General features: G+C 36.8%; 1 protein-coding gene across 2 annotated transcripts in view; it reads left to right on the top strand.

Moving 5' to 3' along the window:
* The window catches only part of LOC112502002, a 24,576-nt gene extending 12,520 nt beyond the window's left edge, over nt 1–12,056 (top strand). Inside the window, exons 3-7 of one of the 2 annotated variants that reach the window (XM_025105795.1) lie at nt 10,183–10,269; nt 10,445–10,591; nt 10,822–10,848; nt 11,280–11,375; nt 11,575–12,056. In XM_025105795.1, the coding sequence (XP_024961563.1) occupies nt 10,183–10,269; nt 10,445–10,591; nt 10,822–10,848; nt 11,280–11,375; nt 11,575–11,775 (558 nt within the window). In that variant the 3' untranslated portion in view covers nt 11,776–12,056. The remainder of the gene's footprint in view (nt 1–10,182; nt 10,270–10,444; nt 10,592–10,821; nt 10,849–11,279; nt 11,376–11,574) is intronic. The other variant, XM_025105796.1, reaches the window with a different exon arrangement.
* Nucleotides 12,057–12,284: the final 228 nt, after the last annotated feature.

Genomic DNA, 12,284 nt, shown 5'->3' with positions numbered 1-12,284 from the left:
TAATAGCCTCTTGGTCTTCAAGGTCATCAATGTCGAGTTCCTCATCATCGTCATATTGGGAGTAAGTGCTCTCGGTATTGGTAGTTGGTGGCGTGTTTAGTCCCATGGAGATTTCATTTTCTTCCACCGTTTCAATCTCCATCTCTAACGATGTTGTGTGTTGAATCCTATCAACGCTATCCAAATAATCCTTCAAGCAGATGCAACACTCAACGGACTCCGGGCTTAGTCTTGTCCGACGTATCGAAATGATCCTGCCACGAAGAGAAAAAGCAGACTCCGAAGCTACGGTACTAGCTTGGATTGTTAGTACATCACGTGCGATGCACGCCAAAATCGGGAATTGAGGTTCTTTTTGTTTCCAAAAATCTAATAAATCAAATTTTTTTAAAATCTTCGACATCATTTGCGGGACATGCGGCCATAAAGTTAGTATGCACATACATATTTAGTTCACCCAAATCGTTATCATATCGACTTTTTTTACTTGATTCATTAAAACCTCGTTCATTAAATTAGTCATCAACTCTTTACGACTTCACTAGAAGAAGAACTAGAACCCGCAAAACCACGTGAGGAAGGTTTTTTTTTTTTTTTGAACGGAAACCAGACAATTTTATATATCATAAAGAAAATTACAGCAAAGCGACCAAAAACAGACCACTACCAACGCAACAAAAAACAAACGACTTGGAAAAACCCATACCAAGCCACCAAAAGCCAAAACAAACAAAGCCCAACCGACTCAAACAAACAACTAAAAATAAAGAAAAGGAGCTGAAAACGCACAAAAGCTCCCCTAACACAGCAAAAACCCATAAAATTCAACCAGTATTCACGTGAGGAAGGTGTTTGTGGTTGGTTTCCTCCATAAAAATGTTTGTAATGATCAAATAAATCTTGAAAATTGCGATTAAATAAACGTTTTTTTTCCATTGAAAAAGAATTATCCGTAGCGGTATCCAAACCAAAAGCCACACATATTTGTGTAATTAAAACTTCAACACCAACAATATTTAAATACGGGTTTAACGCCGCAGCACAAAGAAAATCAAATGGGATGCCCATAAAATATTTTAATAATTTCTTTTTCATGCAAGACATTAACCTTCCCCAATCGTGATGGTCTTCGTATTGGATAATTTTACTTGCCAAAATATAGATTTGGTTTAAAAATAAAGGGCTTGTTGGATAATAAATTCCCGATAAAAGTGTTGTCGCATTTTTAAAATCACCTAAAATATCGTACAATCCTTCGAGCACGGCCAATCAAGATTTCCAATAGAGTTTTGCGGGTAATGGTGTCTATAAAAAGCAAAAATGTAATTTTCTTGTTTTAACAAATTTTCAATCATAAAATATGTCGAGTTCCAACGAACGGGCATATCGAACCTCGGTCCCAAAACTCTAAAACCGACGTCCTTGCAATACGGTCTATAGGCCGCATTTATTTTTTTACCTTTTGTGAAAAATCGCTGCAACATAAGTCTAAACTTATCTATAATGGGTTTACAAATATTTAAACCGTCTTGAACGGCTAAATTTATTATATTTGCACAACGTGTATGAAACAATTTACCGTCTAAAATAGGTGTCAAATGACACTTTAATTTTTCCACACAAGAATTGTTATTACTAGCATTATCAAATGAAATACTAATTATTTTAGCAGTTAAATTATAAAATGCAAGACATTTTTTTAATAATCTTTTGACGTGCACCCGAATGTGGCACACCAAACGGTTCAAACGCGATTACACGTTTGAATAAATGCCATGTTGTAGACTCAACCCAATGTGTCGTTATGCATATATACGAGACCGGCAATCCGTAGTGCGCTCCATACATCACACGTTAAAGAAATATTGTTAGGCAAAGCGGAAAACATTTGTTGCATTTCGGACCGACATATTTTCCACATTTTTATAGCATCATGTCTAAGGGTTTGACGACTTACCAGCTTGTATTGTGGTTGTAGCGTCTTTTGAATCAACTTCGTAACGTGAGGGTTGTCGAAATGTCCGAAAGGCAACTCGACTTGAATGACACATTGTGTTGTCATTTATCAGTCCAAATCGGCATCGTAGGACCATATTTGACCTTGGGTGTCAAGTATCGGTTGGCTTGAATTGCCCCCCGACCTCAACCCCAGACACGTTTTTTAGGTGTGCCTCCTTAACATAGAATTTCCTTCCGTCGTAAGGAGAGCTTGACACAATTTGCATTGTGCCTTTCGTTTTCCGGTCGTGAGAACCACCAAGTTGTAGTGATTCCAAAGCTCTAACTTTCGTCTGTGTTCGGCGAGAACTTTTGCAACTTGTTCGTTTGATGGTTGTTCACCGGCCATTTCGTAAGTAAAAGAGAGAAAGAAACGAGAATTGTGAAGTGGAAACGAGAAATTAATACGTAGCGAATTCACAAAATGGAGCGAAAAACCGAGAATTGAGAGCGTTTTTTGCGTTTTTGAAGATGAGATGAGTTGGTATGTTAACTAGGAAACTCCCATGCATATTTATACCTTTGGTAGGAAAAAAGATGAAAAAAAGGGTCAAAATTCGACCCCCAACGGCTATATTGACCATCCAACGGCTAGTTGATCAATTCAAACGGTAACTTTGACTTTCGTTGACCGGGCCGGACCGGGCCGGTCCCATAACCGGTCCCGGGCCTAAAAAACGACAAAAATGGTAACCGGATCATAACCGGCGGTCCTCAACCGGTCCCAGTTCCGGTCCTCCCGCGGTTACGGCCCGGGCCGGTCCCATTTGGCCATCACTAATCATGACATAAAAGGTGTACTTTGCCACATAATCATAACATAACTTTTACAAGAAGATTTTGCAATACTCTTTCATGCATCAAACATTTATATATATATATATATATATATATATATATAGCATGTATGTATCCCAATAAATCTCATAACGTACTTGCCTTGATTATGCCTAGCTTTTCCCTTAATTCCTATCTTCAAGCTTGATTAAGTATAAAGAGAGATTTCTTGTTTTTGGTATAGAACTTAATGGTTATTGTTCATTCACTATTTATAGGTAAATTCATTGCATTAGCTACGGTTCTCCTTGCCCCCAAATTGTACTCTTATGATAGTTTAACACCTCATTTTTTAGGATAAGAGAATCTTGATCATCTCATGCTTAATATAAAAGAATGTTGACACCTCATGCTTCTAGCTTTTGTTTGTCATGTTTTTAGCTCTTGTTTGTCATCATGAATTTTGCCAACACATACTTCTAAGCCTTGACAACTCATAACTAGCTTGCTTTGTTATAAGATTTTTTTGTGGCTCATGTTGTTTGTGTTGGATATCAAAGCTTAGGATCTGCTATACCCAAATACAAACTCAGAATAAGAAAAGTAAAAGAAAACAAATTATGGAAGAATTTTCTGGTAGCTTTATTTCTCAACTGAAAATACGATACAATACTTTTAAAATAAACAGCAACAATGATATTTAAACTCCTACTGGGAATAACAAACTAGCTAAAATATTGGAAATTTACTAGCTACCACTAGCCACATCTTCTACCACTAGCCACATCTCCTAATGATCAGGAKGCCTTCAACGTTTACCTCCCACAAACTCAGTCAACCCTTGACCACATAGAATTACCGTTAACATTCTCCCTCTAATTCTAATCTTCCATCGTCTTCATTCCTAACAAGCTTCTCATTTCAGCGAATTTGACCTGATGCAGTCCCTTGGTCAAAATGTCAGCCAATTGCTCCTCTCCGCTAACATGCTCCACAATGATTAGCTTCCGCTCAACACATTCTCTAATGAAATGATACTTAGTATCGATGTGCTTGCTGCGTCCATGAAATACCGGGGTTTTCATTAAGGCGATTGCCGACTTGTTATCGACATACAACCCAACACTTGAGCTTTCCCAACCGGTTAGGTCCTTGAGCAGATTTTTTAACCACACAGCTTGGCACGCCGCCGCCGTTGCTGCCATGAACTCAGCTTCACAAGAGGATAGGGCCACTGTATGTTGCTTTTGTTAGGTCAAACGTTACACACGCAATACGCACAACCCAAAAAACAAGAGAAGAACACAAGAATTTACGTGGTTCACACGATCAGATTGATCGTGCTAGTCCACGGGGGCAACTAGGTTTTTCTTTATTTAGGTGCTACAAAATGTTTACAAGTACAATGAGATTAATATATATAGACAAACATAATTAGGGTTATCTCCTAATCAAGGAAACTAGGGTAGAGACTAGGGCCGGCTCCTTTTGGGCTAGGGCCGGCTCCTTACTTTATGCCTCCTCCCTTTTGTCTAACTTAGTAGGCCGAAGCCTACATTCCAACAGCTTTTGTGACGACTAGCTAATCGGGTTGTTTGAGAAGTAGAACATAGTTCTTGTTGTGCCTTTCCCATCATCCCGATCCATGTTGTGACTACTGTCACTGTACCYACTTAGCTTCCCRTCGCCACCTYTTTSATAAATTAGACCAAGYTGCAAAGTACCTTTCACATAACGTAGAATCTGTTTCACCGCTTTCAGGTGACTCTCTTTTGGCGTATTCATGTATCGACTGACAACCCCGACTGAGTAAGCGACGTCAGGTCTTGTATGAATCAGGTAACGTAGACACCCGATGAGGCGACGATAATCTGTAGCGTTCACCGGAACTCCGTCTGCATTCTTTGACAAACTGAACTTTGGTTCCATGCGAGTCTTCGTAGAATTGCAGTCAAGCATGCCTGCTGATTGCAATATTTTCTTTGCATACCCAGCTTGCTTTAATTCGATTCCCGTTTTTGTTTGTCGGACTTCGATTTAGAATATAGATGGCATGCTGGACAGCTTCACCCCACAACGTATCTGGTACTTGCATTGTTTTCAACAGAGATCTGGTGGTCTCGAGAATACTACGATTACGGCGTTCTGCCATGCCGTTTTGCTGGGGTGAGTAAGGGGCTGTCAATTGCCTCTTTATGCCTTCTGCACTACAAAAGCTAGCAAATTCATGGGAAGTAAATTCCCTGCCCCGATCCGTCCGTAACCCCTTTACCTTAAATGAGTTTTCCTTTTCTACTTGAACTTTAAACCGTTTGAAAGTAACGAAGGCCTCATCCTTCGATTTGATTATAAAAACCCACATGTATCGGCTATAATCATCAACTAATAACATGAAATATCGATTACCTGCAACGGTAGATGGAGTAATAGGACCACACAAGTCTGCATGCATGAGTTCAAGGGGCTTACTTGCTCGCCAAAGGGACTCTTTAGGAAACGACTGTCTCGTTTGCTTCGCAACCATGCAACCTTCACAAACTTGTGCCAGATGCTTTATACTCTGTACATCCCGTACTAAGTCCTTCCGTACCATCCATTCGATGACACGAAAGTTTACGTGTCCCAATCTAGCGTGCCATACCCAAGCCTCGTTGTCTAAATTTGTCAGCAAACATACAGGTTGTGTTGTTTGAAGAGCGATTTTGTATAACCGGTTTTTGGAGCGTTGTACCTTCATAATTAAACGATCAGATTCATCATGAAGTCTGAGATATTCATCCACCATCTCAACCTTGTAACCAATCTCAGTTAACTGACCAAGGCTAAGAATGTTGTTGTGAAGAGCCGGTATATAGTAGACTTCTGATACGACTTGTTGCTCACCATTCTTGCACTCCAACAAGATTGTTCCCTTTCCAGACTTTCTTGATAATAAAAATGACAAAATATATGTCCCAAACATCTTTTTGCGTCATAGTTTTGTATTATAGTTGTATATACCTTTTAACAAGTTTGACCTGAATTATCTACTTTCAATAATATTAACTTTTAACATTGTCTGATATTATATATCAAAACATGGCTACTATGATATGGACAATATTGAGTACAATTGAGAATAATACACTAAATTAGCAAATCTTGATTCAGCATGATCATTTAATTGTCGTCCCACATACTACTTAACTAGCTGATATTTGATCACCATTTTTCAACATAATAAAGGAAATTTTACTAAAGTATTTCATCGATGAATAAACTCTTAGTGAAGTATTCCATCAAAGTATAAATTCTTAAATCTTAAGATTTTAAGGTTATGCGAGTTTGTAATCTATTTCTCTTACACCACAACTCTTTTATTTTAATAAGATCAACACTTCTTACTAATCCGTCTGACTACCAATATGAAATAGCCAGGCCGGTATCACGGGAGCTAGTATCTGTTCAGTGCAATTATAATATGACTTCTCCTGTTTTGAAGTCAACAACTCAGCCGGTTCAACCTTTCTAGACACTATCCCATATGATTATATCAACCAGGATGAGAAATTAGCGAACTAATTTGATGGAGTTCGGATATATGTTAGTTATTTTGAATATAATGCTTTAATACCCAATATTATCCTCCTCGATTTAAGTCTAAGTTACCTAATCTAAGGCAATCTTAGTTCACTTAAACTAATGTTCTGGTACCATTTGTAACACATCTCGTTCCCGGGGGTATCGTCCTTTGGCCTTAGTACAAGCGAATGAAAGAAACTTCATCTAAACTTTTATTTCGTTATAATAGAATTAGTTCAGCAGCGGAAATACGGAAATTTACAACTTATAATATTCTAACCTCTTAGAATAGCAACACTTCAGCTTGTTCCTACTCCTTGATTCCTGAGATACATATATGAATACCTAAGCTTTAAGCTTAGTGAGTAGTTACGGTTTCATGATAAAACATTCTTTCCAAATAGTTAACATAATTCTTATAAACTTTCATGTATAAAAGCATTTCTTTGAGATCTCATGGTTACATGTTAAGTAAACCAACTTCTCACATGTTCTTTCACCTCGGGTCCACATAAGGGCTGCCCAATAAGATCTGTTAGCAAGACGTACCTTCTTTCTTTATCCCGTAAGTTGGATATTTAAATGGCTATACTTAACATGTATAAAAACTTTCATATACCACATCTGCATCATGACATAAAATCATAACATAAGCTACTTGCCTTATAAATATGATAGTTTGATAAATGCTACAGCTGTTGGACTCTTTTAAGAGTACTTAATTTACTTACAAAATCTTGTATTTAAGGCCTAAACATTGAGATTTAGCAAATAAAGAAACTAGGGTGTTACAATATTAGAGAGGAAGTGTGTGGGGATGGTGGAAGATTTGGAATTCTGGCGTCTTTAAAAAAATAGTCTCTATGATCAAGTGGTGTTGGAGGATGTTAGAGTGGTCTTGGAGGATGTGTTGTTAAGTTGTAATTTGTTGGGGTGAATGTGTTGTCAAGTTGTAAATTCGTTTTATAAAGATGTCACTTTGTAATATGATATTATATCATATTGAACATCATATACTTCGATAAGTTTAAAAGAGTTTGAGAGTACATACAAAATAAAGATTTGGTAACAATAATTTTATTTGTTAATATTTACTACAAATTTTTTTGCTAAACAATAATTTCCGGTCAACTTGGATAGATATAGGGTTCATTTTACTCTGTCAACCTTTAATACAAAACATTTGGTAAACAACAATTTTCAATCAGCACTTACTGTAGTCAAACCTTTTGCTCCATTCAGCGCTTACTCGCAAATTTTGGTAAACAAGCCCTTACTGTTTTAGTGTCCCCGCAACTTTAACCTAATGGGGGAAGGAGGTGTGCATCCTTGCAAACTAGTGGGTGGGTTGGAATCAACTCGAGGCACCATCCACACGGACACAATGTATCTACCCCTAATTGTAACGCCAAATCCTACTTCGGGTGCCATTACCTTCTTAAGATACTACTAAGTCTTGAATATGAACTTGAAATTTAACTTTATTTATAACTTAGCTTATAATTACATCGGAGTTCAAATACTACCCGAAACCGAAACCGAAACCGAAACCGAGACAGGTGGGTAGGTAGAGAATACCTAGCGGAAACGTAACTCAATATAGCTTATAATACAACAAAATTTTGCTATTGATTAGAACAATACTACATGCAAATCCTATTTACTCCTTCCTCGAGATACATAAGCTAAAAAACTTTGTGAGTAGTTATGGTTCCATGAATAAACAATTTTCTTGGTACTTACACTTTGTGAATAATAATTCACTAAAATTCTTTATCATGCATAAAAATACTTCTTTGAGATCTCACTTGCAACATGTAAGTATGCCATACTTGCCTTGAGGTTTGCTAACCTCGAGGTCCATAAAAGCATAAGGTCCGTTTGCAAGACGTCCCTTGTAATATCTGTACGCTGGATATGGTCATATATAACATGCAAAAGCTTTCATGCCTTGCGTGTAAAACACATACTTATATCATAACATGCCATCATGCATATCTTGAAGATGTAAATGTATCATCATTTCATGTAAAGCAAATATGCCAAAACATCTTATCAATTTCTGCATAATGCATAAAACACTCTTATATAGCATGTATGTATCTCATAAATCTCATAACATACTCACCTTAATTAAGCCTAGCTTTTCCTTTGATTTCTTAATGAAATCTTGATAATGTATTTGAGAGTGATTTCTTATTTTGGTATAGAACAAATGGTAACATTGCAAGCACTATTTATAGGTGAATACGTTGCGTTAACTACTCTCAAGCACTCTTATGAGAGTTTAACCCTTCATGCTTAAGATAAAAGAATCTTGACACATCATGCTTCTAGCTTTTATTTTTCATGCTTTTAGCTCTTGCTTGATCATGAATTTTTCCAACACATGCTTCTAGCCTTAACAACTCATAACTAGCATGCTTTATCGTGCTTATGGGACTTGCTTTGTCATCAATAATTTTGCCAACACATGCTTCTTGCCTTGACAACACTAACTTGCTTTGTCATGCTTATCCTTGTAAGCTACTTATCATTGAAAATATGATGATTTTCAAGATGCTACAGCTGCTGGAACCTTTTTAGTGCACTTAATTTGATCATAATACTTATATTTAAGGCTTAAAACATTGAAATATAACAAATATAGAAGCTAGGGTGTTACACTAATGGCCGGGACAGGTACGATAGGCGCTCTCCAGAGGGTGGCATCATAACCCTCTTTGCAGATCTTACCAATCTGCGTATGCACACACACACATAACCTGTCAGCTATTGTTAGGCTCTTCCTCTTTTCCCAACACATTGACTCATGTATGCAGCCATAGCAGCTCAAAAGTCGGGCCATGTACATGTACATATTAATAGCTATCCCGTCAAATGTTTAGGAAGACATATCAACAGAAATGCTAGGGCCACATTGTATAAATTACAACAAATTCAATCAAATACCCAAACTCAGCCATAGATTTTCATTCAAATCCAGGACATAATTTTTAACTAAGTCAAATCTTAAGCTTAAGTATTGCTTGATGGGCACGAAGCATCTGTCTTTTGCATCACCAAAGGATTAATTCATAATTTGATTCTTTTGTTTGAAAACTTGTCAGAGGACCAGGTCACTGATGCAAGTCCCTTGTATATGTAATATAGCAAAGCTACTCTCAGACCTAGTCCTAGTTAACTAACACTCTTTTGAGACAAGTGCAATAAAAGACCTTATTGCACTTGTCATCTGCACGTTTAAGTTTTTTTATTTTCAGATCAGAGAAGCTCTGATACCACGTGGAATTCTTTTATTGCTACCTTATTGTGTTTGTGTTTGTTTTTCAATAACGCTAAGTGTCATATGTGGGATAATACCTCATTGATAACTTGTAAAATGCCCATAATGAAAACAAAACAAATTGTTTTAAGTGGTTGCTACCTTATTGCGGTTGAATTCTTTGTCATCTGCACGTTTAAGTTTTTTATTTTCGGATCAGAGAAGCTCTGATACCACGTGGAATTCTTTTATTGCACTTGTCTCAAAAGAGGGAGGTACAAAGGCTATATATATATATACACACACACACACACACACAAAGAATCCAAGAAGAAAAGGAAAAGATTCCCAACCCACAAAGAAGATATTCACAACAGCTAATTAAAATATTACCCTAATCTCTAAAAACATAATAATTCCTATTTTACAAGGATATCGAGTATCTTTAAGGATATAGAATATCTCTACATTTGGTATGTTTCGGCTTGGTTTGGTTTTCTTACAAAGTGAAAGTCTATTAACCAAAAAATCTGTACATTATCTAGAAGTTTCTCTAGTCTAATGGAATTGATTGTTTGTAGGTCTCTTTTGGTGGAGGATTTAGCAGCCTGGTCCTTGATACTATTGGCCATAAGATCAGTCAAAAGTATCACAACAGAGTTATCCAAGTAGCACCTCTCTCTCTCCCCTGAAACCCCATTCCAATTAACTGCCATATCTTATTGAGATATAACCAGTTGGAAGATTTTCTTCTATATATGACAATGCCATGAGTGCAAAATGTCTATTAGATTTTCGAACCATTGTGGTTTGATTTATCAACTATGCCTTTGTGTATTGTAGCATGAAGCTGGACATTTCTTGATTGCATATTTGCTGGGAATACTTCCCAAGGGATATACGCTATCCAGTTTGGAAGCTTTTCAGCAGGAAGGATCGCTTAATGTTCAAGCAGGGACAACTTTTGTTGATTTTGAGTTCACTGACGAAGTAAGCCTTCTTATATCATTGTTCCAATTGCACTTCTTAAATTCAAATTTGTTGATTTATGTGGTTTATCTCCAAATTCTCTTAACTGATTTTATCGTTAAAAAAATCATCAAATATTTTTACTGAAGTAAATTGAAATTGGAGAACGAACAACATAAGTGGATCCTAATTTTCTAGAGCCCAACGTAGACTTGACTTGGTCTTCAGTGTGCAACTTTGTATATGTGCAGATAAGCGCAGGAAGAGTATCGGCCACGGTATGTCTCCTATTTATCACATAATCTCGCTGAATACATATATTTCATGGGAATATAGTATTTAAGGTAATACCGCATAAGAGTAGCCCATGTGCTTGAGTCTTACCAACTTTTCCTTCTGAAGTCTTCTAAATATTGATTTTAGAAATAGTAGCCCATGTGCTTGGGTCTTACCAACTTTTCCTTCTGCTGAGCAAGCTCTTGCTTGGCTCAAATACACCCATCTCTGAAATCATGTGTCCCACATCCGTCATGAGTACGAATTGTGGTTCCCTTTTCAAGTTTTGGGGCTACTAATAGCTTCCAACCAAGACTTGAGTTACTAAGTTGTGCTTAGGGCATCGCTCCTGCTATTAAGTGTATGGGATACCTTAAAAATTCAATGAGCAGTGGTGAAGAAAAGCTAATTGATCTCGAGAATATGATTTCAGATGTTGAACAAATTTTCGTGCATAGCTTTAGCAGGAGTTGCAACCGAATATCTTCTTTATGGTTATGCTGAAGGAGGACTTGCTGATGTTAGCACGGTACACTTTCTTACCTTCAATCAGCAGTGACCTTTGTTCCTTAGTCAAGGTATTTGTATAATGTTTAAAGTACCCTTGAATAATAAATGTAAGAAATTGTTATTTATCAAAACCATTGTTACATTGATGGTTTGATTGAATAAATAAATAAATTTCGCTTGGAATTATCAAGTCATTGTTAATTGTTGTTGTGAAATAGTTGGATGGGTTGCTAAACAGCTTGGGATTCACTCAGAAGAAAGCAGATTCTCAAGTGAGATGGGCTGTACTGAACACCATCCTAATTCTGCGTCGTCATGAACAAGCACGAGCTCATCTTGCTAAGGCCATGTCCGAAGGAAAATCTATTGCTTCTTGCATCGATGTTATAGAGAAAAGCATCGATGAAACCTGTATATGATAATAACAATAAAACTGCTGCTGCTGCTGCTAAATCATACTTGTAGATGATCTATAACGCCATTCTTTCCATCCTCCTATAGTAAGCATCTCTAGTTCATCCTATATCTGTTATGACTTGATTTCAATATGACATGCAATACAATATGCGTATTTTTGTAAAAGAACATACGTGATGTATTTTTAACATCTAATTATCTGCCAGATCCAGTCAGTCTATAGTTTGCTGGCCATATTTTGAACGATTTCAACTTTGGCTAAATAAATGTCTCTCTTCTCTCCATCATATATATATACAATGTTCTGTATCGTGTTGCAGTGTGTGAATGGTGCCTCCAAAAATCTATTGATCTGATAAGTTTTGTGCTTAAATTCACACGAGTATCTATCTTTCGCAAAATCCTTAATAAACCGACCATGACGTTATAAATGATGATACTTATATGTGGTGCTACTATTTCTAAAATCAATATTTAGAAGTTGGGTAAGTAAATGAAAATTGATCAAATT

Source organism: Cynara cardunculus, unplaced genomic scaffold, assembly GCF_001531365.2.
Source record: "Cynara cardunculus var. scolymus isolate 2C unplaced genomic scaffold, CcrdV1 Un_Scaffold_819, whole genome shotgun sequence".
Taxonomy (NCBI): domain Eukaryota; kingdom Viridiplantae; phylum Streptophyta; class Magnoliopsida; order Asterales; family Asteraceae; genus Cynara; species Cynara cardunculus.
This window is presented reverse-complemented; position numbering and strand designations above follow the sequence as displayed.